The sequence below is a fragment of the Podarcis pityusensis genome, assembly GCF_964106645.2.
Source record: "Podarcis pityusensis genome assembly, chromosome: 13".
Lineage (NCBI taxonomy): Eukaryota > Metazoa > Chordata > Lepidosauria > Squamata > Lacertidae > Podarcis > Podarcis pityusensis.
In genome coordinates, this window is record NC_138038.1 from 14,497,561 (window position 1) to 14,525,233 (window position 27,673).

The 27,673-nt window shown below is 43.1% G+C and overlaps 1 protein-coding gene across 3 annotated transcripts in view; it reads right to left on the bottom strand.

Annotated features, from left to right (window-relative positions):
- Positions 1 to 27,673, bottom strand: part of MYO1D (myosin ID) — a 176,061-nt gene that overhangs the window by 97,751 nt on the left and 50,637 nt on the right. For all 3 annotated transcript variants that reach the window (XR_013978544.1, XR_013978545.1, XM_080976566.1), the window contains exons 12-16: positions 21,559 to 21,629; positions 19,734 to 19,808; positions 18,919 to 19,051; positions 11,465 to 11,631; positions 8,223 to 8,430 (exon numbers count right to left, since the gene is read on the bottom strand). Coding sequence is in view for 1 of the 3 variants with exons in the window: in XM_080976566.1 (XP_080832692.1) it covers positions 8,223 to 8,430; positions 11,465 to 11,631; positions 18,919 to 19,051; positions 19,734 to 19,808; positions 21,559 to 21,629 (654 nt within the window). In the remaining 2 variants the exon portion in view is untranslated. The remainder of the gene's footprint in view (positions 1 to 8,222; positions 8,431 to 11,464; positions 11,632 to 18,918; positions 19,052 to 19,733; positions 19,809 to 21,558; positions 21,630 to 27,673) is intronic.

Sequence of the window (27,673 nt, forward strand, 5' to 3'; positions counted from 1 at the left end):
AGGGACCAGGCCCTCCCACAGTACTGTCAACTTGACAAGCCTGTGGAAAAGGCAGGGAGTCTACAAAAAAATAAAAACCACAGGATCCAAAGCACATAAGACTGGTACATGGCCAAAGCTTCCAAAGAAGGATCAGGCTCTAGACGTTGATCGTAATTTGTAGTTAAGAACCATGTCAGGGGGTTTTAAAAGTTTTAATACTTTGTGGTGGGAGGTGTTTCATTGGGACTGCAGCATGTGAAGATGGAAGATGAAACCTCCTTTCCCAAGCTGTAATCCTGACGAAAAACACTCATCAAACCCACAAGAAGCCTGAGATAAAAGGCTCCTGTGGGTGCCAATGAAAATTTAATGCCTCCTATTACATTTTTAAAATTCCCCGACATGGTTTTTGACTATGCATTTAGTGCAACATGGTTTTGACCCCGAGGAGCCAAGCGGTATGTGCTTGAGTTTCGTGAAAATAACTTCCGAGGCATGCCATGACCCGATAGTAGGGCTGCAACCCGACGTACATTGACCTGGAACTGTTTCACTGAGCTCAGTGTCACTGATTCCCAATTAATATGCATGGACTTTTGCCAATGAAATGCTGACCTTGAACCCACTTCAAAATCTGTAGCTACTGTGAAGTCAGCAGGTCTTGGACTTGCACTACACAGAAGTGTTCGAAGAATTGCTCTGGAGATGAGTCAGTAAGCAATGCCTGTAACAAAGCTGTTGGACTTAGAACTTCCAAACTCCAAAACCAAGCAAATGCAAAAAGAAAAATCCTGCCTAAGGAAGCTGGCAAAACTGGGAAAGGAGTACGACAAGGCTGTATATTGTCTCCCTGCTTATTTAACATATATGCAGAATTCATCATGCGAAAGGCTGGGCTGGATGAATCCCTAGTCGGAATTAAGATTGCTGCAAGAAATATCAACAACCTCAGATACGCAGATTACACCACCTTGATGGCAGAAAGTGAGGAGGAATTAAAGAACCTTTTAATGAGAGTGAAAGAGGAGAGCGCAAAATATGGTCTGAAGCTCAACATCAAAAAAACGAAGATCATGGTCACTGGTCCTATCACCTCCTGGCAAATAGAAGGGGAAGAAATGGAGGCAGTGAGAGATTTTACTTTCTCCATGATCACTGCAGATGGTGACAGCAGCCACGAAATTAAAAGACACCTGCTTCTTGGGAGAAAAGCAATGACAAGCCTAGACAGCATCTTAAAAAGCAGAGACATCACCTTGCCAACAAAGGTCCGTATAGTTAAAGCTATGGCTTTCCCAGTAGTGATGTATGGAAGTGAGAGCTAGACCATAAAGAAGGCTGATCGCCGAAGAATTGATGCTTTTGAATTATGGTGCTGGAGGAGACTCTTGAGAGTCCCATGGACTGCAAGAAGATCAAACCTATCCATTCTTAAGGAAATCAGCCCTGAGTGCTCACTGGAAGGACAGATCCTGAAGCTGAGGCTCCAATACTTTGCCACCTCATGAGAAGAGAAGACTCCCTGGAAAAGACCCTGATGTTGGGAAAGATGGAGGGCACAAGGAGAAGGGGACGACAGAGGACGAGATGGTTGGATAGTGTTCTCGAAGCTACCAGCATGAGTTTGAGCAAACTGCGGGAGGCAGTGGAAGACAGGAGTGCCTGGCGTGCTCTGGTCCATGGGCACGACTAAATGACTAAACAACAACAACAAGGAAGCTGGCATCTTCACTGAAGCCTTTCAAGAATGGACGTCCATCTGTTAGGAGTGCTTCAATTAGGATGCCCTGTCTTTGGTGTTGTGCAGGATGTCAGAACTTAGCATCTGAAAGACCATCACCTATGAACCACACTTTTGAAAGGGGAGAGGGAAGAAGACCACCCCCTTTTTAGTAACTACTGTATTAATCCTCGCAGACTGGATGGTTTGGCTCAGGAGAAAGATATGCTGCAGTACAACACTACCACTAGCAGTGCTCAATATACGCAATGGGAAATAAATCTAATAAGGTAACTTCTTGCTATACCTCAACTTTCCCCATCACAGTTGTTCGGGCATCACGTGAATGAACCTTTCATAAAAGGGGGTTGGACAAGGGTACCCTTATAACATTATTATGCTATTTTGCTTAGACCCCCCCATCACTGCAAGGCGTTAGTAGAGACTACCTCTTAGGGGGCTTTTGTGTGGATAACCAGAATGATAGGACTATTTGCACCTTAAAGAGATCAACAATAAGCCACATTAAAAAGTAACGAGGCTCTGGCTATGAACAGACGCTGATAGGATGGGGCCATGGAGGAAACAAATCATAAACATTCTTTTAGCATCTACCGTCCTTGTCAACAGAGGGGCATTGGCAGAAAAGAGAGGCAGGATGTCTGTATTTAGATTCCGCTCAGCAAGTTCCTCGCAACTCCAATTTCACTGGAAAAAGCATTTGTGTTAGCCCTTGAAGATTTCCTCCACTAGATCCAAGCGCCTAAAACCCCAAGCCAACAGATACACAGAAACTCCACGCCAAAACCGAGTAATTCATTCTGAAATTTAAATGCCAACAGTGCAACACAGAGACATGTTATGGTTGTACGAACCTTGCAAAAATATTTTCGTGCTTGCTACAGCAGACGCACATGTGCCCTCTCCTACCAACCCTGCTTCACAGTCGCCTGAGCTGCTAGGCAAACAACATTTCACACTGTCAAAGCACAGATGATCCTCCAGGCACCAAAACTGAAACTAGCAAGATAAATTCCACACGGGCACGAGCTTTGCTGTATGGCTTCCAGAGCGTTGCAAATGGGATCTGTTCTTCAGAGGTTGCTGTTGATATTGCAGCAGAAAAAAAAATTATGCCTCTAAGCTGCTAGGCTCCAAAATTAGGTAAAAGAGCCCTTGGAGAGGGGCAAAATTCTGCAAAACGAGGAACACAAAAGACGTTCAGTTTTATATTCAAAGTGGAAACTGATAAAATTATGAAGGTTCTCCTACTGTGCCTCACTAATTATGGGGTCAGAGACAATGCCTGTTCCCCTGCTCCATTTTTAATTAGCGTTAGGGACACCACAGTTTGAGTCAGAAAAGTGGATATTGTATTGCTGCACACAGAATAAATGTGGTTCTGTGAAACTGATACTATACTCGGGGGGCAGGGCACATGCAACTTGGCTTACTCATTAAACTAGAGTTCTTCATATATCCAGACTTCAGTGTGCAATGTAGGTGCCTGTTAAACATACTGGTTTCCAAGTTTATGTGTGGCCCAAGCACTGGGCTAAAGGCAGGAATAAATGGCCTTTGCAATGCAGCAATGGGTGTTCAGAAACGTTGGAGGATTTTGGCTGAAGATCCCTACGTAATGGCATGTCAGGTATGTTACATCAGATACAGAACAATTCCCATTTCTACTTCTTTCCACAACCCCAGCACACAAGACAGGAAAATGCCTTCTAAATCGATGGCAAACCCCTTATATCATCCCTGATGTGGGTCACTGTGCAGAAGCCCTTCTCTGATTACAGCTGTTGGACTGTAATCTAATACGAAAACGCAGTCTTTTGTTAATAGTGGAAGCCGCCTCTTCTTCTTTTGGCAGCTCACCCATTCCTAGTATGTACAGCTTTAAGGGCATGTTGGGACAGAGAAAAGCAAAATATTAAATTATGACAAGTCAGCCGCAGCTTTTGTTCTCATCTGCTCTCCCCATCTACTTATTTCCACCACCACCGCCATGTTGCTACGGCAACAGCAGCTGCAGGGTCTTGATTGACAAGCCTCCTGAGAGGAGTGTCTGGGGAAATAAAATGCCTCAAGGCAAAGGGGGGGGGATGGATGAGAGAAGGGGGGGGGGGGACACCGTCAGCTCACAATACTGGAAAGGATGGCAGACACACAGCCCTTTCAACAAAAGGGACATTCCTGTGTGCCGGGCTGAAACATTAATAAGCCTGTCTTCTTGCACAACTGCATGGAGTCTAGCAGTTCAACCTCACAGATGCAACCAAACCTAATGCCTTTATAAAAGGACGAGGTGGCAGGGGGAACTAACTGTAATGGTTTCTGATAGAAGCAAAGCTTGGCAGCGTCCTAAATGGCTTGAGTCTGCATTACAGGAATAGTCAACCCGAGGATGATCAGGGCGAAGAAGAAGGTGTTAGAAGTCTGATTTGAAGAGACACCATTACATTTGCTATTTAAGTCCTGCCGGCTCTTTTCAGAGAGAACGCTGAGATAACACTGCTTGTGTTTATTTTCATAGAGGTATCATACAGCTACTTGAAGCAAACCACTTATTAAATAGATAACTGGTTGAACATGAAGCAGCTGGAGAATTCCACCTCTGAGCTTCCCCACCCCAATTATTCATGACACTTTGAATGGCAATGGCAAAGAAAGCATACGCTGTTGCTCAACTGAGGCCAGGGCACCATCTGTACCCCCTTCCTTGAAACGTCCGGTTTAGCCATGGTGACAAATGCCCCGGCTACATCTCATTCGGATTAGAACAACATGCACACTCTACCTGGGACTGCCTCCGAATAGTAAGAAGAGCCTGCCAGACCAGGTCATCGGCCCATGTAGACCAGCAACCTGTTCTCGCAGTAGCTAACCCACAAGCAGGACATAAGCGCAAAAACCTCCTGTGGTTTCATAGAATCAAAGAAGTGCAGAGTTTGAAGGAACCCTGAGGATCATCTAGTCCAACGCCCTGCAATGCAGAAATATGCAGACGTCCCCTATGGGGACTGAACTCTAACCAACTCAAATAGCCATAAAAGGACAAGCAACTACCGTATTGTTCGCTCCATAAGACGCAGCTGACCATAAGACGCGACTAGTTTTTAGAGGAGGAAAACAAGAAAAAAATATATTCGGAACCAAACAGTGGCTGTATGATTTTTGTGGTTCATGCTGTGGCCACAGACATGTGATCTGACGGTGAGTTTGGAGTTTGGGAATCCATGTGGATCCGTGCTCTGTAACCACGTTTTTGCGCCATTGCATGATCTGCTTTTCACTCCTGGGCAATTCGGCTCCAGGGACCATGCATTCGCTCCATAAGACGCATAGACATTTCCCCTTGCTTTTTAGGAAGGGAAAAGTGCGTCTTATGGAGCGAGAAATACGGTAGTGTTCAGAAGCGTTACTGCCTCTGACCATGGGGGCACAGCACAGCCATTGTGGCTAGCAGAAACTAATAGCCATAGCCTTCATGAATTTGTGCAAACCTCTTGTGAAGCCATCCACATGGGTGGCCATCACTGCCTCTCGTGGGACCTGAATAAGTCTTCAGAACAGCGTTCAGAAATTTCAGATGATACTCAAAGCCCTAAGTCCACCTTCCCCCAATGTAGTGCCCTCCGTATGCTGAGCCAGAGTTACCATCCGCCCCAGGACAGCACAGGCTGATGAAAAGGGTAGTCCAAAAACATCAGGAGAGCATCATGTTGGGGAGCATTCTCCTAAACATTGGAACATGACTTCTCATGCAAGAACCTGCCTAGTTTTAAGGTTCTCAGAAAATAATGGATTTCTGGGTCACACCAACACGAGGCACATTTGGCAAGGATACTGGAAAGGGTCTTCTCAGTGGCTGCACCAGCGTTTTGAACTCGCTTCTTGACCAGGCCTATTTAGTCTCTTCTCAGCTGGCTTTTCACTGGACAGTAGAAGCCTTCAAAATCGCTGAGGGGCATTCGTTTTGCTGCTTTGTTTAAACCCGCCCTTGCGTTTATTTATTGCTCTTTTAATTGTCATTTTACTTCATTTGCTTTTCTATTGCATTTGCATATTGTTACTCTTAGCTGCCTTGGACACTTGGCGCGGAAAGATTATACAGTGGAACCTTGGTTTTCGAACGTAATCCGTTACGGAAGACCGTTTGACTTTCGGAAACCAAAAACTGAAAGCAGAAGCCTCAATTCAAAAGGGAAACTCAAAACAGAAGCCGCGTCGGACATTCGGGTACTGAAAAATGTTCGAAAACTGGAACTTTTACTTCTGGGCTTTTGGCGTTCGGAAGCCGAAATGTTTGAAAATGGAGCCATTTGAGAACCGAGGTTTGACTGTAGATGCAAATAAATAAATAAACCCTCCAAGTTCCATTAAGCAGGGGAGACTGAACTATGACGTGCTTAGCCCCATCAGCTGAGTCTTGTGAAGTACACAAAATATGAAAGACAGAAAATGATGGACAGAAAGCAAGGTTGCCATGATCACCATCTATCTCTCTTGCATATTACAACAACCACAGCAACATCATCACAAGACTGCAAACCCAGAACCCTCCACAGACTCTCTAGTGAGCCAAGAGCAGTGGTTCATTCCATCAACAAAATTCTGCATCCCTCTCTCATTTTCCTCAATCTCCCAAAAATTCTTGCGCCTCAGGACTGCAAGCAGTTTCTTCCAGTATTTTCTACAGTCACGTTTTGCACATAATGTGCAAGACGGAGACAGATTGGGGGAGGAACAAAAGCTAGTTCAGCGGCAAATAAAAAGGGGAGTTGCTAACTATTAAACATTCTGAAGAAGCACACAAAAGTGACACAGAAACTGAACTGCCTCATTTTTTTGTCTTATTTTTTATTTGAAGCTTAATCTTCATCTCTTCACTGGAAGCCTGCAAGGGCTCCATCTGCTGGTAAACAAGTAGCAGTCCTAAGTAGAAGAATGATGGAGCAAAAACTAGGCTAAGCTATATAGGTCTTTAAGGAATTATGTAATAACAATTCCAAAGCATTTCAAGCCAGGTAAGGCCTCTAATTACCTTTTCTTTCTTTCTTTTTTTGTTTTAGAAAATCAAGTCCTTCCAAAGAAATCTATGGCATCACAAGGCCCATCACACTTCCATAAATCCCCTTTTCTGTTTACTTAATGTGCGCTGTAATGAATCAATATTCTAGCATTACATTAAAAATTAATTTCCTACTTCCTGCTGGTAGCAACAGTAAAAGGGGCAAGCTACTGCAAAGCAGCAACCATTTCCCTCCCTCACCCACTGGGACATTCTAGCAGTGGGGAAAGCTGTCATACAAGCAATAGCAAAAGGGATCATTTACGGGAATCAGTCCTGCCTTTGTCCTACAGAGATGCAAGCTGGAGTAACAACCGTTTATACTTTGTGAGTACTGCTATGCACAAAACAGAACATACCAGTGCTGATGTTTCTAGGCCTCCCACTGCAAGAAACGTCATTAATTTTATCCCTTATTCTGAGCAGATTTACGATGTTGTGTTTTATTATAATCACAACGTAAAAAGGTTATTAAAAGCAATCATCACAAGTGTGCTTTTTTACTATTCCTATCTTTGGTTGTGGCTTGCACAAAAAGGCTACAAAGTTGGATTTACAAGGGATGCGGTTTATGTTTGAGATGACACGCTTTTCAAGCCCTCATTTCTGGTGTCCTCTGTTAGAAAATACGGCCCCAGACGGGTGCCCTGGAACTTTTATGCCCAATCACGTCCCTCTCTGTCTTGCTCCAAAATGCCACCCCTGCCTTGTCCATTCCTCTTGTACCATAACCAGCTTTCTAATTGGATTAAAGGTAAGCAAAGGTCAATAATTGTTTTAAAGTTACAACATACTAACTGCTTATTGCTGCAAATCAGGTTTGCACAGGTCTTCTTAGTTAGCCCAGTTTATTTAAAAGTGCCCAGTTCCCCTGTGCTGAATTCGGATTTTGATGGCTAATTCGACAAACCAACTACCGTATTTTTTGCTCTATAAGACTCACTTTTTCCCTCCTAAAAAGTAAGGGGAAATGTGTGTGCGTCTTATGGAGCGAATGCAGGCTGCGCAGCTATCCCAGAAGCCAGAACAGCAAGAGGGATTGCTGCTTTCACTGCACAGTGATCCCTCTTGCTGTTCTGGCTTCTGAGATTCAGAATATTTTTTTCTTGTTTTCCTCCTCCAAAAACTAGGTGCGTCTTGTGGTCTGGTGCGTCTTATAGAGCGAAAAATACAGTAATTACCTGACACAAGACTTGTAGCCCTTGGAAAACTTTGGAGGCTAGTGTTTGAACTGCTTCTCTAATGAATATCGTGGGAAATGGATTTGCATTAACAGCCGACTCCAAAATGGAACTGGAACCCTTTCCCTACAAATCAGGTTCAGCATAAAGATTAAGTTAACAGTGCACTGGGAATCTGCCACAGGCCATACTGCCACCTTTAATAGGCCCACAGTGGCTAGAGCTGGGTTATTTTAGAGCAGCTTTTGCTACTGCCTCTCACCTTCTGTAGGAAGAGAACAACCCACACAAGCATCTTGGCGTGTAGTTCTTCCAATGTAAAGAGTGTCCGAGGCGTGCGGATGAAAATCTTGGTCTTGCCGTAGGCCACGTCGTGTTGGAACCCGCAGTGCTCAATCAGTTTTTTCACAGCCTCCTTGTCCGATGGGAGCTTGTGATTTGGCCAAGTAAATTCAGGGATTATCTTGTACCTGCAAACCAGAATTTTAAAAGAAAGCACTGTTGGAGTTGTGTTTGCCATCTCTGCTCACTCCCAGACTCATCAGTATCATGGTAAAGGGCTACTTTACTTTAAAGGTCAGCACCAACACTTTGAATTGTGCCCGGAAACATACTGGGAGCCAGTATGTACCTTCGTACCTACGGGACCGCCTCTCCCAGTATGCCTGACGGAGAGCCTCAAGGTCCATAAATAGCAACACCCTAGTGGTCCCGGGCCCTAAGGAAGTTAGATTAGCTTCAACCAGAGCCAGGGCCTTTTCAACTCTGGCTCCGGCCTGGTGGAACGCTCTGCCTCATGAGACCAGGGCCCTGCAGGATCTGATTTCTTTCCGCAGGGCCTGTAAAACAGAGTTGTTCCACCTGGCCTTTGGCTTGGAGCCAATTTGATTCCCTCCCCCTCTTTCTTTTCCTTTCTCCTCCTGCGATGAGGTTTCAATATTTTAATGTTGTATTTTAATTTTGTTTTTAAGTTGTATTCATTCAATTTGTTTTTATTATTGCTTGTTAGCCGCCCTGAGCCCGGCCTTGGCTGGGGAGGGTGGGGTATAAATAAAAATTATTACTATTATTATTATTATTACCAGGGCATCCCCAGCATGACCTCAACAAATGCGATGGGACTTTATCTTTTTCCACTTCACATGGAAAGGAATTGCAAATGCAGATAATGGAATCAGTGACCTGTGCAGGCGTCAGTCGAACTGGGTTCGAACTGGTTTATGTTCCACGGAGTGTCATCTTACTGTTTGACAGATCATTTGAATGGCCTATTTGACTACCAAGCTTGAAGGATGTTCCAGTTTTGCAGAATGAAACTCCAGATAAATACGCTCAATGGGTTAGAGTAACTCAGTTGATAAGAGGGTGGGGCCTGGATCAAGCAGAATTATTCATATCTGCCAAGGACTCTTGGGACTGAACAAGGACCTTCACCAGCCTAGCAAGTCAACAGGCATTGTGGGTGCTTAAGTCAGAGGCCTTTTCAGGCACAGAAAGCAAGAAGAGGTGCAACAATTGGCAAATCTTCTGCCCTTGCCTGCTCGAGAACAGTATCTTCCAGCAGTTGTCTCCTGGAGCCAAAAGACAGAGAATTCACAGCTGGCTTTGAGTATAGTTGTCCATATGGCCCAAGAATGCCTTACAAAATCCTAGCCAAAGACAGGAAAGGGCTGCCTATAATAAAAATATTTTTTTATTTGTACCCCGCCCATCTGGCGGGGTTTCCCCAGCTACTCTGAGCGGCTCTCAACAGAATAAAAACAGAATATAACATCAACCATTAAAAACTTCCCTAAACAGATATCTTCTAAAAGGCAGATAGTTGTTTATTTTCTTGACATGTGACGGGAGGGCGTTCCACAGGGTGGGCGCCACTACCAAGAAGGCCCTCTGCCTGGTTCCCTGTAACCTCACTTCTCGCAGGGAGGGAACTGCCAGAAGACCCTCAGAGTTGGACGTCAGTATCTGGGCTGAATGATGGAGATGGAGATGTTCCTTCAGGTATACTGGGCCGAGATGATTTAGGGCTTTAAAGGTCAGCACCAACACTTTGAATTGTGCCCTGAAACATACTGGGAGCCAATGTAGGTCTTTCAGGACCAGTGTTATATGGTCTCGGCAGCCACTCCCCAAGTTAAAGCAGAGGCACACTACAAGGCAGCCCTGCTCTCCCATCTGAATTTCTTTGCTCAAGCTTTAACAGCTTATCACCAGCATAAATAGCAGCATTCGGTGTCCAAGGTGACCTCGGTATCTCTTTGGAATTAAAGAAGCTGCAACTCACATATTCAGTCATACAGAAAGGTGCTTTGCCGAAAATGGTGTATAGCTTTGCACCGGAGTGTGCACTTGGGAGCATGCATGCGCATCCATTTTCATTTAGATCTGCTGAGGAGCTCCTGCTCTGCCACAGGGAGCCCATGGCGTAAATATCTGATATATTCAGACAGCCAAACTCTTGCTCTTGGTTCCAGCTCTCTGCTTGCTAACCGCGGATGGGGAAAATATTTCTTGGGAGAAAAGATGTAGTGGGAGAACCGCACAACTTCTGGACATTGAATTTATCCTACAGGGATGATACCAAGCTGCTCTCTAAGAAACCAAAGCTATGACCACAAAACTACATGCAAAAGATTTTAAAGCAGAGGTGTTAAAAGTGGGGAACCAATGGCCCTCTAGATACTGGTGAATTATAACTCCCACCAGCCCCAGCAAGCATGGCAGATGCCATGGGATGATGAGTTGCTGTAGTTCAGCAACATCTGGAAGGCCAAAGGTTCTCCACACCTCTATTAAAGGTCTATAAAACTGGCTTGGTGAAACTATTCTCATTAATGCCAACAAAATCCCTATATGTGTAAATGTGTACTATTTTTTTGGCAAAGGGTGTTTAAGGAGATAACAGAAATCACTGGGTTAAAGCTGGCTGAAAGTCCAGAGGTAGCATTATTATCCATTTGCAATGGGGGTGGAAGGTTCGCAGGCTGTGAAGGACTCGCTCACAAATTTATTGACAGCTGCACAAGTTATTATAGCGAGGAAGTGGAAGGGGCAAGCAGAATATAAAATGGAAGAATGGTATAAAGAGGTGTGGGATATAGCTATTAATGATAAATTAACATGTGCTATTAAGGTAAGATGGGGAATATGCAGGAGAAATGATTTTGAGGAGATATGGAAGGCGTTTGTAGAATTTGTACTGTTAAAACCGAAATGGGTCAAACCATCGCAAGAGGTTTTGAAATTTTGGGAGGTTGGATAGTTACAATGGAATGGTCTCGGGGCGGGGTGCACATTTTTATTCTTATTTATTTATGATTATTACTTTGTAAATTTTTTTTGAAATAAATAAATAAATCCCTATACAAGTTAGTTTATTCTCCAAAATAAAGCAGGGGGTATATAAAGCCAGTACCACTCAACACGATACATTTCAGTCATTTCTGCCAAGCCTCTAGATGGTCCCCAAACATCTGAGGGCTAGTCAGTTTTATCTTTCCTTACCTGTGAAGGAATTTCTCGTATGTTTGACGATAGGCGAAACCTGCTCTTCGGACCCTGACATTTTCCAGGAGTCCAAGGTATTCCACCTGATGCCTGCAACGCTCCTCATCAAACAGCTGTGGTGACTTTTTGTCATTAGGCTTAATGCAGCGGACATAGTATGGTTCCTAGTGGGAGGCAGTGAAGAACACAACAATTTTAGTGCTAAGAGCCAAGGCGCAAGGGCAGGGCAGTGCAAATGTAATACTCCAAATCGGATAATCGTTGCAAAGAAAACAAGCCAGAGAATTGCATGCTCCTCTTCCTCCATGTTGGTCTTAAACATGGTTAGGGCTAACCACAATTCAAAGTGTTGGTGCTGACCTTTAAAGCCCTAAACGACCTCGGCCCAGTATACCTGAAGGAGCGTCTCCACCCCCATCGTTCAGCCCGGACACTGAGGTCCAGCTCCGAGGGCCTTCTGGCAGTTCCCTCCCTGCGAGAATGAGGTTACAGGGAATCAGGCAGAGGGCCTTCTTGGTAGTGGCACCCACCCTGTGGAACGCCCTTCCACCAGATGTCAAAGAGAAAAACAACTACCAGACTTTTAGAAGACATCTGAAGGCATCTGTTTAGGGAAATGTTTAACATTTGACATTTTATTGTGCTTTTAATTTTCTGTTGGGGGCCGCCCAGAGTGGCTGGGGAAACCCAGCCAGATAGGTGGGATATAAATAAAAAAAATATTATTATATTATTATTACCCCAACCTGATGTCCTCCAGGTGTTTTAGACTGCAACTCCCATCAGCCCTGAGCACTGGCCATGCCAGTTGGACTGACGGCTGCTGGAATCCAACAGCATCTGTACGTTGATAACTTGGGGAAGGCCAAGCTATCTAAATGAAAAAGCAAGCATTGCATGGAAATGATTGTATTCAGGGTTGCTTCAACAATTTTTATTTATTTTTAAAAAAGCATTCAGAGGTTTGCTATGGCAAGTGTTTGACAAACGACATGCTACACATTTCATGCTGGCCGAGGTGAAGAGAAGAGGCATTTCTACTAGATGCTTGGTTTATTAAGTGATGGAATTAAATGAAATGGAATACTCAGGATGAAACGGTGAAATCTGCTATGATTAAATGGGCACAAGATGTTGGACATAACATTATGTTTGCTGACTGGGAACAGTTGTGGACTACAGGCATGAAATTTACGGCATGTAATGCCCTAAGAGAGAATATTATGAAAATGATATACAGGTGGTACATGACACCAGTCAAGCTTGCAAAAATCTATCATTTGCCCGATAATAAATGTTGGAAATGTAAAGAAACTGAAGGCACATTCTTTCACCTTTGGTGGACGTGCCCAAGGATTAAGGCTTTCTGGGAGATGATCTATAATGAAATGAAAAAGGTATTTAAATATACCTTTCTAAAGAAACCAGAGGCCTTCCTGTTGGGCATAGTCGGCCAATTGGTGCCAAAGAAGGATAGGACTTTCTTTATGTATGCCACAACAGCAGCAAGAATACTTATTGGAAAGTATTGGAAGACACAAGATCTACCCACCTTGGAAGAATGGCAGATGAAGGTGATGGACTATATGGAACTGGCAGAAATGACTGGCAGAATCCGAGACCAGGGAGAAGAGTCGGTGGAAGAAGATTGGAAAAAGTTTAAAGACTATTTACAGAAATATTGTAAAATTAATGAATGTTAGAATGATGTTGGATAGAAACTAAGTTGTTTCTAGCTGTAATGTTATAAGGGAATATGAAAAAATGGACTATTAATAGGTAAAAATCTAATGTTACAATACTTTAAGATTGAAGATTAGGATAAACAAAGAGGGGAGGGATTTGCTGAACTAACAAACTGAATTGGAATACAGAAAAGGGAGGCGTGAGGAGGTCCAGGAAATAAGCAAATGAAAGATAAGTGATTGAAAGACTGAATTGTTTTTAACTATTTTTATTTTGTATTTTTCTTTTTTCTTTTTTTTTATTTTGTAATATAATATTTTGAAAATCTTAATAAATATCTTAAAAAAAAAAAATTAAGTGATGGAATTAAGTACACTGACAAAGCTCATTTGCAGTGGAAACAAATGGAACCACAAGGAGGAAGGAGAAGGGAGCAGGTTCGGCCAGCAAATGAGAGATTAAGAAACAAACGAGAGGGGTCCCCAGAGATTAAAAAAACCAAGTCTCACAATGGTCCATCACTTACTACAGCTGTCAGTGAAAGGAACATTAAGGAAAGACCCCTGGTGATCTTTTGAAAGAAGCCCAAAGCCTCAAGAGGCAACTCTAAGGATTTATCAGCCACACTCCATTACACATGGCAGGAGCATAAATCAGTCCAAAGATGAAGTAAAAAATTCTTTCCTGTAGCACCTTAAAGACCAACTAAGTTAGTTCTTGGTATAAGCTTTCGTGTGCATGCACACTTCTTCAGATACATGTGTATCTGAAGAAGTGTGCATGCACACGAAAGCTTATACCAAGAACTAACTTAGTTGGTCTTTAAGGTGCTACAGGAAAGAATTTTTTACTTCGACTATGGCAGACCAACACGGCTACCCATCTGTAACTCAGTCCAAAGATATTATTTTTAAAAGGGTGCATGGGAAACACCTCTTGTCTTTTATTTCCTGACTTACAAGATCTGCTTGACGAGAAATGAGAGCACACAAACCCCTTAATAAGACAGGGAAGGGAGAAAAAAGTACATTTCGCTTTTATGGTGCCCAGATATTGTTTTGATCCTGATATAACAATAAATAAAGGTTGAATGAAGGCTTTGGGTGTATCCTTTCTAATAAATGCTCCTAAATGGATGCTTTTACATACCTACTGATATCTTGGCTATTAACATTCTAACGCAGTCTGGTGCTGGAGGAGACTCTTGAGAGTCCCATGGACTGCAAGAAGATCAAACGTATCCATTCTGAAGGAAATCAGCCCTGAGTGCTTACTGGGAGGACAGATCATGAAGCTGAGGCTCCAATACTTTGGCCACCTCATGAGAAGAGAAGACTCCCTGGAAAAGACCCTGATGCTGGGAAAGATGGAGGGCACAAGGAGAAGGGGATGACAGAGGACGAGATGGTTGGACAGTGTTCTCGAAGCTACAAACATGAGTCTGACCAAGCTGCGGGAGGCAGTGGAAGACAGGAGTGCCTGGCGTGCTCTGGTCCATGGGGTCACGAAGAGTTGGGCACGACTAAACAACAACAACAATGCAGTCTTATTCCTCCATCCACTGAGTGGGATGGCTGGTCATTCTTACTGTTAGTGAGTCACAAAACGACATTTTAGAAAGGAGGAGAATATTTGCCCACCTTACCCACAAGGAATATAGGGCAAGAAGCAAATCCCTACAGACAAATGGACTGAGGTTAAGTGCTAGAAAAATCTGAGATCTATACAGGCAGTTAATTGGCATGCCATAACTGACACATTAAATCCTGAACCTGGACAGTCAGAGCAAAATTTAGTGCATTTATTCCAAAAATTGAACAGGCTAATTTACAGGCCAAATATTCGCGGAGTAGTTGACTACAATTTAGGTGGGGATTTAGTTTGTGCACCATTCCCAATCTCTAGTTTAAGGAAGGAACTGCAGGGTAATCAGTCAAATTGTTAAATAAGTCTCTGAGCACTAATTGGCCTGGGTGGTAATCCCCCCCACCCAACATAAGAGCTTGTGAATCAGGACTCTTCTATAGTCTGAACAATAAGACAACTCTGCCAATGGCTCCATGACCGAAGACTCTTGACTGTATTACATGCTCCACTGATTTGAATGGAAAAGGGGAAAGTCTGAAGGTCAGATGGAGAATCTAAGCAAAAATATTCGGCCAGAATCAGAGGTACCGAGAGGAGACCATTAACAAGATCAGCAGGCTTCTAAATTATTATTAAACTGTTTTCTCTATATTTAAATTACTTTTTATTCACCTTTCATAAAAATCTCAAAGCAGTTCATAATAAGACATTAGAATATAATAAAAAAAACAAAAACAAAACAATAATTTATTATTTATACCCCGCCCATCTGGCTGAGTTTCCCCAGCCACTCTGGGCGGCTCCCAATCAAGTATTAAAAACAATACAGCATTAAATATTAAAAATTTCCCTGAACTTCAGATGTCTTTTAAAGAGAAGATAGCTACTTATTTCCTACACATCTGAAGGGAGGGTGTTGCACAGGGTGGGTGCCACTACCGAGAAGGCCCTCTGTCTGGTTCCCTGTAACCTCACTTCACGCAATGAGGGAACTGCCAGAAGACCCTCGGCGCTGGATCTCAGTGTCTGGGCTGAACGATGGGGGTGGAGACGCTCCTTCGGGTACACAGGACCGAGGCCGTTTAGGGCTTTAAAGGTCAGCACCAACACTTTGAATTGTGCTTGGAAACATTAGAACTACAACAAAGCAACAAATACAGCAGCAATCAAGTCCAGATAAACTCAATACACTGGCCTTAATACATTTGTGTTGTACTTTTAATGTTTTATTGTGAATTGCTTTAAGATTTTTATGCAAAATGATAAAAAAGTAGGATGATTGGTAAGTTCTTAGCAAGCAGGCAGGCACTTGCATTATCTTGGAGGGTTGTTCCATAGGCTGGGTGTCACAACAGAAAAGATCCTCCTCTGGGTTGTTGCAAGATGGATCACTGTTGGTTGTGAAACAACCAGGAGTACCTTGGCTGAAGATTTCGTGACCAGTTAGGTCTATACTATTGAAGGATTCAGCTAGTCCCAAGTTGTTTAAGTCTTTACAGGTAAGCACCAACATTCTTAATTTGGTATATTGACAGCATATTAGCAACCACAGCGAGTTTTTTTGAAGAAGCGAGATATAGATGATATAGATATAGATACAGATATAGATATATAGTGCATTACAAATGTAATCTTACAAAAATAAAATAAAGACAACAATGAAGTTAATGCTATTCAACACGGGACAGTTTTTGAACAGCACATTTTGTCAGCTATTTAGCACACAATATTACGCTTCCCTCATAAAAGAAAATTTAATGCAACCATTATAACCCATTTATTTAACATATTGGCTTGACAGCTGTAAAGCTCTTAATGGCTGCCAAAGAGTCAGACTTTAATGTCCACGTTGCTGCTCTGAAGAACTCAGCAGTCCTTCTTCATTAAGGAAAAGACTGCACATAAAACTTTTGAATGATCAAGACAGAACCTTTCCTACACACTCTGCAGGAAGAAATCCCCATGGGACCTCCTAATGCATTTTGTTTGTACCTTCTCCCTGGGTCTCTTTACTGCTTCGCCTTTTAAATTAAGATTTTAGAGCTTCACTAATTTTGCCTCACACAGAGCACTGTCTACCCATCATGTGATTAATGCCCATAATGCAAAAGAAGGTTCAAGTCAGTAAAAAAAAAAAAAAGGATGGAGAAATAAACTGAAATAAACCTCAGAGGCGCTGCACTGACCCGTTCCCATGTGAGCTTAGATACAGGCACCAACCCTGTATGAATAGCAGCAGAGCTTTTTCCTTACATGCTTTGTTTTTGAAGCTTGTCTGTTTCTGAGGAACCCTCTGGAGCTATTCTTGCTGGGGGTGCAAGGCACAAGTGGCTTACAGAGCCCTTTGCCAAGATCTTTGCTAGCATGGGATAAAGTTGGCTGCTAGTAGTATTCTGTCCTCAAGTTATGCTGACCAGACAAGGGTTGGATTGCTATATTAAGTCCTCTATGCCAACATAAGCCCAGGTTATGAAGGAAATTTACAGCATCATAACATTGTTGGTGTGGAACGCGGGTGGCGCTGTGGTCTAAACCACTGAGCCTAGGGCTTGCTAATCAGAAGGTTGGCGGTTCGAATCCCCACAACAGGGTGAGCTCCTGTTGCTCGGTCCCTGCTCCTGCCAACCTAGCAGTTCGAAAGCACACAGTGCAAGTAGATAAATAGGTACCGCTCCAGCGGGAAGGTAAATGGCGTTTCCGTGTGCTACTCTGGTTTGCCAGAAGCGGCTTAGTCATGCTGGCCACATGACCCGGAAGCTGTACGCCAGCTCCCTCGGCCAATAAAGTGAGATGAGCGCCGCAACCCCAGAGTCGGCCATGACTGGACCTAATGGTCAGGGGTCCCTTTACCTTTACCTTTAACATTGTCGATGTAAATCCTATGCTGCTGTAACTAAACCAGCCTAAGACTGAGGAAATGGACGTCTCCAGAAGCACAGGGAAGGGGTAATCAGAAGGAATGGCCAGCTTGTTGCAGATTCTATCTACATTACCCCTGGGCAAGTCCTGACTCCCCTACTGGTGTAAAGCTAAGACAGCAAAAGAATGGCTGCAGGTCACTTGACCGCCACTAATGTCATCAGAGAGCTCATGAAATCTGCCCCCTTTCTCATTCTGCTCATGCAGCAATGGAACATAAAAATACCAACTAAGTCTGCAACCAATCATAGCACGCCACTAGTCATATACAAACCCCAGACTGACCAGTTAACCAATTCTACCACGTATTAGACTAAAGGTTCATGCTTCCAGGTCAGAGTGGTTTCCTGGCAAGCTTTGCACCCATCACCCATCTTTAGAAATTATACCTCTGGAAAACATCAGAGCCCAGTTCAAGTCCTGGGTCAGCTAGCCTATCAACCTCTGCTTTCTCATCTTTAAAAAAAATAATCAACTTTCTTCAGTGTTGGCAGGAGGGTTGCAATAAGCACTATCTAACCCTCTGAACATAGAACATGCTGTAGGAATTCTCTGCTGCTGCTGTTGTTTGGAAGCCTAGTATTTTTAATAATGAAATCCTACATACCCTGCTTCCCCAAAAATAAGACAGTGTCTTATATTAATTTTTGCTCCCAAAGATGCGCTAGGTCTTATTTTCAGGGGATGTCTTATTTTTTCCATGAAGAAGAATACGGTACACATTTATTGTTGAACAAAAAACAAAAAAAAGGAAATTTATTACCTGTATACGGTACAATGCCTTACGGTAGCTTCGGGGGCCTTATATTCCGGGGTGGCCTTATTATCGGGGAGGCCTTATATTACAGCGAGAGGCAAAACTGGAAGTAGGTCTTATATTCGGGGGATTGTCTTACTTTTGGGGAAACAGGGTAGATGAAAAAAACTGACATTAGACCAGGTGCTGGGACCCTTTTCCATCATGCGAGCCACTTTGCCAAGGCTACTCGTGAATTGTGAGTTGGGGCAAAGGCAAGAGCGGACACAGGAGAAGTATGTGACTCTTTTTTGAACAGTAAGCTACATTCCAGCCACACGAAAAGTCATGAGGTTTCAATATCCAGGCATGATGACAGTGCAAGAATTTCAGCTAAGTCACTCAAGGAAGTTGCAGAACAGGGCTGGCGAGGGGGTATGTCCTATGGAGAGTGCCTGGAGGTCCCATTTAGCCCTGAGTCTAAGGTTCCCCACCCCTGCCTTAAACTGAAACCCATTATTACCTTTGACGCCAGGTTGTCCACTAAAGCAATCATTGAGTTCTTGAAAAGGGTAGCAGCGGTCAGTGGTCGCTTGGTCACTTCTGTGATGCTCAACTTGCCTTCTGGCCACATCTTTCTCAGTACGGGATTGGAGCTACAAAGCCAGGGGGAAAAAAGAGTAGAAAGGTCAGTAATATTTGGTCAGCTGTAGTGAAGAGACATACGAATAGCTGAAGCTTGACTCCTTTCTTTGTATAACTTTTATTAAATTTTCGGTTTTACCATTTGAAATATTCATTTAAGCAACCTTAAAATGTTGATGACTTCCCTTCTTCTCTTTCCATGGTTCATTTTGCATATCATAAATCCCTGCATATTTTACATAAACTAAACCCTTTAGTATTCCATTATTATTACATCCATCAAAACTTGTTTACACTGTTGTATTTATCTTAATGCTGCCAACGCTTTCAAGTGTACACAATTTCCCCCCAATACATTCAATAAACATTTTCCAATCTTCTCTAAACATATGTTCTTCTTGCTGTCTTATTCTATCTGTTAGGTCCACAAGCTGCACATATTTCATCAGTTTAAGTTGCCATTCTTCTTTAGTTGGGACCTCGCTCATTTTCCATTTTGGGGCTAACAAAAACACAGTAGTGGCATACATATCTAACCTTTTTTTTGACACACGGGAATTTCCATCTGAATTAACCTCAACAAAAAGGACTCTGTTTTTTGGGGGGGGAGTACTTTTAAACATTTTTTTAAAATTCGTTATGAATTTATTTCCCAGTATTACCCTTTTACATGTCTGAAGCTTGACTTCTTACCTGTTGTACATCAGGCGCTTGAAATCTTGAAATAAAGTGTCCTTGTTTTTATCTATGAATCCTGTGACTGAGTAGCTGGTAAATGAGAGAGAAAGAGAGAGAATTAATTTCAGTGAACCTCAAGTGACAAAAGTAACAATTGGCCACTGTAAGGGAGAGGCATTTAGTACATAAGAGCCTGCTGGACTGAGTCAATGTAGTTTCAGTGTCCTGTTTTCATAGTGGCCAGCCAGATTGGTATGGGAAGCCCACAAACAGGACCCAAGTGCAAAAGAGTACCCTCTCCTCCTGCAGTTTCCAGTAACTTGGTGTTCAGAAAGATTGCTGCCTCCTACTGCAGAGACACGAGTTACAGTGTCTGGAACGGGTCACAGCAGTCTCAACAACACATGGTTATCAGTACTGTGGCACCACACATTTTACCAAGCAGAAAATTAACAGCACTAGGGGTTCTCTCTTCCCTGGTAGACTTCCAGTGGGCTAAATCAGAAGCTAACAAAATATACTTCATACACAGTGACATGATGACTGACTACTGGACAGAAGGTGTACTAGTTGTGAAAGCTCACCTTTGTTCTTCTCCTCTCACGGAGGACACTATATGATTGGCCGAATTTAGCTAGCAATTAAAGCCATGCGTATTTTTTATCAAATGTTATCTATATAATCCAAATAACAAAACAGAACTTCTTGAAACAGACACATAAGAACCAAACCAAACCAAAGCTGTGCGTATTTTCTAGTTTAAAAATACGTGCCAATTTCTTAACAGTAGTTGCTGCCCTATCTGAAATCAGAAAAAACCAAGTTTGCTTCACCAGCATAATAGTATTATTTAAGAAGATCCATTTTGAAGTGGAGAGTTATTGGAATGAGACACCTAAGGGCAGGAACAGTGAGGTGGGAAGACTCTGGCTCAAATCTCATCTCAGCTGTGGACTTAACTAGACAACCTTAAACACATACCCACACACCCACACCCATTATCTTGACCTCAGTCCACGTCCAAGCCTATGATTTTTAAAATGCAGATCTTATAAAATAGCTCAACAGGGCTCTCAAGACAACAATACAGAGATAGCACTGACCTACCTTGCAGGGCTTTTGTAAATATTACTGGGGTTATACGGTGAAACACTTTAACCCAGTGGTCCTTTGAGTATTGTTGGGCTATTAACTCTCATCATACCCAACCACTGGTCACTCCTCTCGTCCCACATTTCTATTCATGTTTCCCTTACATTAACATTTCCTCCAGAAATTGCACACTTTCATGTGTGTGTTGCTACATTAAAATTGTACAGATGCAGCAACACATTAAATATGCCAAGAAGCAAATTCTTGAGGGAGAACAGTGAAACAAATGGCTTCTGGGATTATGGAAAGATTTAGCTTTTGTGTTTGAAAGAAATTAACAAGGTGCCCAGGAAAACATGTGTTCAAGTACAATAAGATAAATTAAATAGCCTAACTAACTATTTTATTTATTTATTTATTTATTTATTTATTTATTTATTTAACACCCTTGATAAGGGAGGTTGAATAGTGGTTTTGTGGCTACGCAGAGGAATAATGCAAGACCGCCTCACAGACCAGTTATGGGAAGCTATGAGTGGCATAGCACAGCAGCAGCAGCGCCAAAAAACTATCGAAAAGCAAAACATATACAAACATTTCCTTAGACTTTGCAAAAAGCAAAAGAAGAGAAAGGCTACCTCGGGCTATAGTGCAATATGAGTGGAGAAGCAGCAGTGTGCGACTGCAAAAGTGTTTTTGAGGAGGTGTTAACAGATACTAAGAAAGCAAGTGTAGGAACCACACTTACATAACGTCTCCAGCGTAGTGTTTAATCCGAAAGTCTCTGTCAAATTCCAGGTTTTTGTCCATAGCACAGAGCTTAAAAACAAATGGTTAAGAAGTCAATATTCCTGAAGCATCTGACTGCATTCCACAGCTGCTTCTCAGTGTGCTCAACTACTGCTTCACATACAGGTTTAGCAATGGAATGTCTTTCCGAATTCTATTGTTATATAAGGTATTTATTTATAGACAGACAATCTGTAAGTCAAGGCAACCTTTTCTTTTAGACTCAGTGATACTGTTCCTTTATAGCGACAGAAACTTGCAGAGAATGAAGAACCGTGGGTCTCCACTGCCATCTGTTCACTCCTCTTTCGTGCGATGATCTAACCAAATACACTGGCAAACTGTAGGGCATCACCAAGTGAACAGATTGATAGGAAACTTACAAAAAGTCTGTTTTCACAGGATATAGCAACCAAGTGAAGCTAGCGTGAAGAGAATACTGAAATCTTCACATGGTCAAGCAAAACCAAGTAGTTTAGCTCAAGTGAAAACAGGGCCAGAATTTAGTCTTTCTTGTTGTAAAACACAAAGCGATATGCCAGAAAGATGAACATAAAACACACTAAATCAAACACTGTTCCATTTCACATGTCAATGCCAAGTGGCGTCAGTGACTTCAATGGTCCTGCAGTTGTGAGGAAAGCTAAAGAGCCAATCCAAAGGTTGAGGTTGCTTAAAGGTAAAGGGTAAAGGGACCCCTGACCATTAGGTCCAGTTGTGACCGACTCTGGGGTTGCGGCGCTCATCTCGCTTTACTGGCCGAGGGAGCCGGCGTACAGCTTCCGGGTCATGTGGCCAGCAGGACTAAGCCGCTTCTGGAGAACCAGAGCAGCGCACGGAAATGCCATTTACCTTCCCGCCAGAGCGATACCTATTTATCTACTTGCACTCTGATGTGCTTTCAAACTGCTAGGTTGGCAGGAAGGTTGCTTAGATAAGAATAAAGCATGTGGATATTTGCCCCGTTTTATATACAAAGTTAAGAGTCATTGGTTCATTTAGCTCACTACTGTTTATTTGCGCTCCTGGATATCTCCCAAACACGGCACTTGCAGTCCTTTAACATGGTATATAGGGGAGTGAACCTGAGATCTAATGAGGTGTGCCCCTTCCCATATATTAAGGGATCGTATATTATGTCTTCCCAACACAAAAATAAAACCCACGTCGTGGTGGCGGCGATTACAAGATCAAAAGTCTTACTGAAACGGCCTTTACTTTATCTAGTAAATCATTCACATTGGGGAAAAGCTCTGACGATTGGGTTTTGACAGAACCATGCTAACTATTGGTTCTTTCTCTTTTGTTCCTCTAGGTGCTTTCACGACAGCGACTTGTGTGTCCCAATGTCTTCCCCACTACAAAAGACACATTCTCATCATGGTAGCAGGCAGCTGAGATTTATCCAAACTGATCTTGAAGATTCATTCCGCCAACATTATGTAGGCAGCTGAGAGCATTCCGATGATGACCTGGGTTGCCAACGGACAGCAATAAAGGGGCACAGTGTGGGACCAAGTTCAAGTGCAGTGGGGTGCTCGACCTTCTACCTGTCTGTCACTTTCCTCCTGCGGCCTCCTCCCTCCCGGCAGCATTTTTTTCTAGCCAAGCTCCAAGAGCAGAAGTTAGTCTGGCAGAAAATGGGGGAGAACTCACCCAGGGAGGGGGAACTCAAGAGAAAGGTAGTAGGTGAAAGGAAGGGCTCAGAGCTTATATTCCAGCCTGCTGTTTTCCCACTTAAAAATACTTGTGATTAACTCCACACAGAAAAGGGCACATTTAGCATAACCTGTGGCATGGCTTTATCATGCATCAACTACCAGATTGGTAGAAGAAGAAGAAGAAGAAGAAGAAGAAGAAGAAGAAGAAGAAGAAGAAGAAGAGTTGTTTGGATTTGATATCCCGCCTTTCACTCCCTTTAAGGAGTCTCAAAGCGGCTAACATTCTCCTTTCCCTTCCTCCCCCACAACAAACACTCTGTGAGGTGAGTGGGGCTGAGAGACTTCAGAGAAGTGTGACTAGCCCAAGGTCACCCAGCAGCTGCATGTGGAGGAGCGGAGACGCGAACCCGGTTCCCCAGATTACGAGACTACTGCTCTTAACCACTACACCACACTGGCTCTCTAGGTGGGTGACATGTGTTCATGACCTTACTCACACATCACAAGAACCCTCTGCTTCAGGGATGGGGAACTTGTGGCCCTCCAGATGTGGTTGGACATCTATTAGCTGCAGCAAGCATAACCAATGGTCAGGAAAGGTGGGAGCTGTAGTCTACAAAACCTGGAGAGCCACAGGTTCTCCAACCCTGCTCTAGTCCCTCTGTGTGGAAATGCTTCATTTATGGAAATTATAATGGGTGAAGCAGGCTTGATCTTCTCCAGAGTGGATGAGGAGAGGAAGGGGAAAACTCAAGCCAGAAAGGCAAAAAGTTGTGCAGCTAGCAGGAACCTTTCATCGGGCAAGAGAGGGAAGAGGCCTGTAATGTAACTCAGATTTCTATTTAGCGCAGAGCAAAAATGCTTTCTTCTGCTGCGTGGGTTTTACCGTACCAAAACAAAAACAAAACAAAACCCCCAAGCTGACTGCGTATCTGGTGTGCTGCTGTCTGTAAAGTAGGACACTAGAATGTAGGGCACAGCAGCCCCTCGGAGCTTATCTGCCCCAACGCAAAACCCAATACGCTTCACGGGGAGTACTGAAGCATTACATGTGAGGTTCCGAGATCACGGTTTCCAAAGCACACGGTCCTTTCCTCTTCAGAAACACTTGCCTCAATATTTGTGGTCACTGTTGCTGCTTTCAGCAAGGTACCAGATTGGTTTTGATTTGCGGGATACAGAGAAACCTGGGTTTCCACTATAATAAACTGCCGGAAATATTAAGGAAGCGATAAGAGTGTTTTGGAGAACACATTTATGAATGCAAGTTTGTGATTGCACCAGGAAGCATGTGGATAGGGGTTGAGGAACACACAAAGTCATGAATCATAGAATCATAGAGTTGGAAGAGACCACAAGGGCCATCGAGTCCAACCCCCTGCCAAGCACGAAACACCATCAGAGCACTCCTGACATATGGTTGTCAAGCTGTGGACTTGAGCTTTCGTGTAAAAATAAAAGGAAGCCCCCAAAGTAAAATATCTTATTACTCAACGTAGCAGAAAGTATTCTAAAAGCATGCAGGCAATTTTTGGCAGTAGTTAGGGGGAGGGGTTTCACTCATCATAGATTCTAGCTGATCCTGATGTCTCCTGATGTAGCCGTCTCTTTTCACAGACGATTTGTCTTGGAATTTGGAGAGTTCTGGACACACTCCCCTTCTCCAAGTATCAAATGAAATTCAGTTTCAGCAGTGCCAGAATTAAGAGGTTCAGCTTAATGAAGACTTGAGACTAATGGTACTGAATATAACATTAAGCGGCAACACGATTTCTGCTGAAATTCCAGATACCTAGCCTTTTATCTGTGAAAACCACCTCTCCTCTAAATAGTTTGCTTATACTTTATGGGATTGATTCTGTTGCAGCCATACTGTCTGACATCTTGCAAATTCTACCCTCTGTAAAGAACACATAAAGCCACCGCTACAGATATTCCCTCCTACTTTACTTCCAGTTTGTGTTTTACAGTACAAACTCATTCAGTGTTTTATTGGGCACCCTACAGAGAGGAAGGGCAGGATACAAATTTCAGTAACAAATACATAAATATGGTTCTATCGTGTTAACCACCTTGAGCATAGTTTTCATTCATGCATATTAAGAATAATATTTGCTCTACATGGTGAGAGGCTCTCTTTCCACATTGCAGGCTCATTTCAAGTGAGCTGTCTTTCTTTAAGCACACTGCCAAAATATGGGATCACCATTGTTCTGGGCTTAAAATTATTCAGGCTGCTGTCTGTGATTTTGAAGCCAGCAAGAATTGGGTGAAGCTGTTAACACTGTTTTGTCATCTTTCTATCATCCAACCACATGTTACATTTAGGGCAGGAGACAGATCCAGGTAGCAGCAGCATTTTGTATTTTCAAAAATGAGGGAATTTGCCATTATTTGTTGCTTTGTCCCATCAGCCCTAGGTGCAACATGAAATCTCCACAGCAAGTAGCACAGCCTAATCCAATTAAGGGTGCATTCCTAACCCCATTTACCTGGGAGTAAGCCCCACTTAATCCAATGACTTACTTCTGATTAGACATGATTAGGACTGTGCTGTAAGTCTGCAATCTCCTACACTCCACTTTAAGACTGTGACTAAATGCAGATTTTGTGGCTCAACATCAAGCCAGCTTTTTCTCTCCACTCCCTCCTGCTTCCCATTTTACTTAATACCCAGCCTGTTGTGTTCTGAGAATTAAAAAGCTTGCTCACTATTCTGTGTCATTGCCTGACTGTGGATTTTGAAGTCATTTAACTATAAATCAAACGCTGATGTTGTCCGTGTCATGCGAAATTAGTTGCTTAGGAAATAGCACATGAATTGAAACCGGGTCTCTATTGGCTGCGAGTGACATCATCATGGCCTTGCCAAACTCATGCTCCACTTCTTCCCTGCAATATTGAGCAGGCTCCTGCTCCCTCTGCTGGATATCAGTGCAAAACTGACATTTCCAATGTCAAAACTTACTTAACAATGCACAGCAGTACTTCAGGTCATGGGATCTTACATTTTTTAGGCTACTCTCACCCTCAAGTCCAAGCTCTGCAGATACCAGGTGGTCCCTTCCTCCAATTGGAACCACCATTACAGGGCACCACCACCAAGTGCTCTCCTCATCTAGTACCCATACAAGCCACCAAGTCAACTTTACCTATTTCAGTCCACCTCAGGCAACTACAAACAGCATCCAAGCCGGCTAAAACAGCCACCATCCTTGCACATGCATGCCCATAATCCTGGGCCCCACATGGCCTCAAATTCCCTTATCATTTCCACCATCAGAACTACTCCAGCTTGTTTTGCTACCTGCTTCTACCTCCCCTCTCCTCCTCCCTGTACAGCTGAAGGGAAGGGAAAGGCATGCACAGATGCCATGCAGAACTTTTGGGCCAAGATGCCCTACTGCATCGACTTATACCTTCCCCCACAGGCAACTCTGATGAATGAGCAGATGTCTGGTCAGTGCCTGTCACATTCATCTTCACATTTCATCCTCAAGAAGCATCATACACCTAACCTGTTACCTGTCCTGCAATGGGTCATCAAGACAGGATTTGGTACTGGAGATACAGACATGGGTTTGCTTGTTCTGTTAACAAACACAAGCATGGCTGTATTAATAGAACAAGCAAACCTAGCTTAAGTTCCCATTTAAGGTTAAAAAAAAAACTGTAAAGGACCCCTGGGCAGTTAAGTCCAGTCAAAGGAAACTATGGAGTTGTGGCGCTCATCTCGCTTTCAGGCTGAGGGAGCCAGCGTTTGTCCACAAACAGCTTTCTGGGTCAAGGGGCCAGCATGGCTAAGCCGCTTCTGGTGCATGGAGGACCATGAGTGCCAGAGTGCATGGAAATGCCGCTCACCCTTTCGAACTGCCGACCTTCCGATCAGTAAGCCCAAGAGGCTCAGTGGTTTAGAACACAGCACCACCTGCATCCCTTGGCTGGGAGTAAAGTTCCCATTTACTGCTACTTTGGCACAGTAAGCACCGAGGTGGGAAATCTGTGTCTGGAATGTACCACTTCAGATCACAGGGAGGGGCTTACATAATGGCATACTCTTCCATTTAAAATAAAAATGAAAACTACACCAAAAAGTGTTCTAGCCTTGTGCCCCAAAACCCTATTTTTCATTTATTTTGGGGAAATATATATATATATATAATACAATATATATATATATAATATATGTATATATATATATATATACATATATATACAATATATATATATATTACATGAAAGAATATTCCATTATGGGAACTCCCATCTGAAGTCTGAAGGTTTAGCACCTTGAGGAGAACTAGATCTTTCTCTCTCTGGAGGTCTTATGCCACATGAATGTCCTTAATTATACTCTCTCATGCTTATGCGTCAGCTACAGAGCTTGTGGGGAGAGACAGGTCAATTACCTAA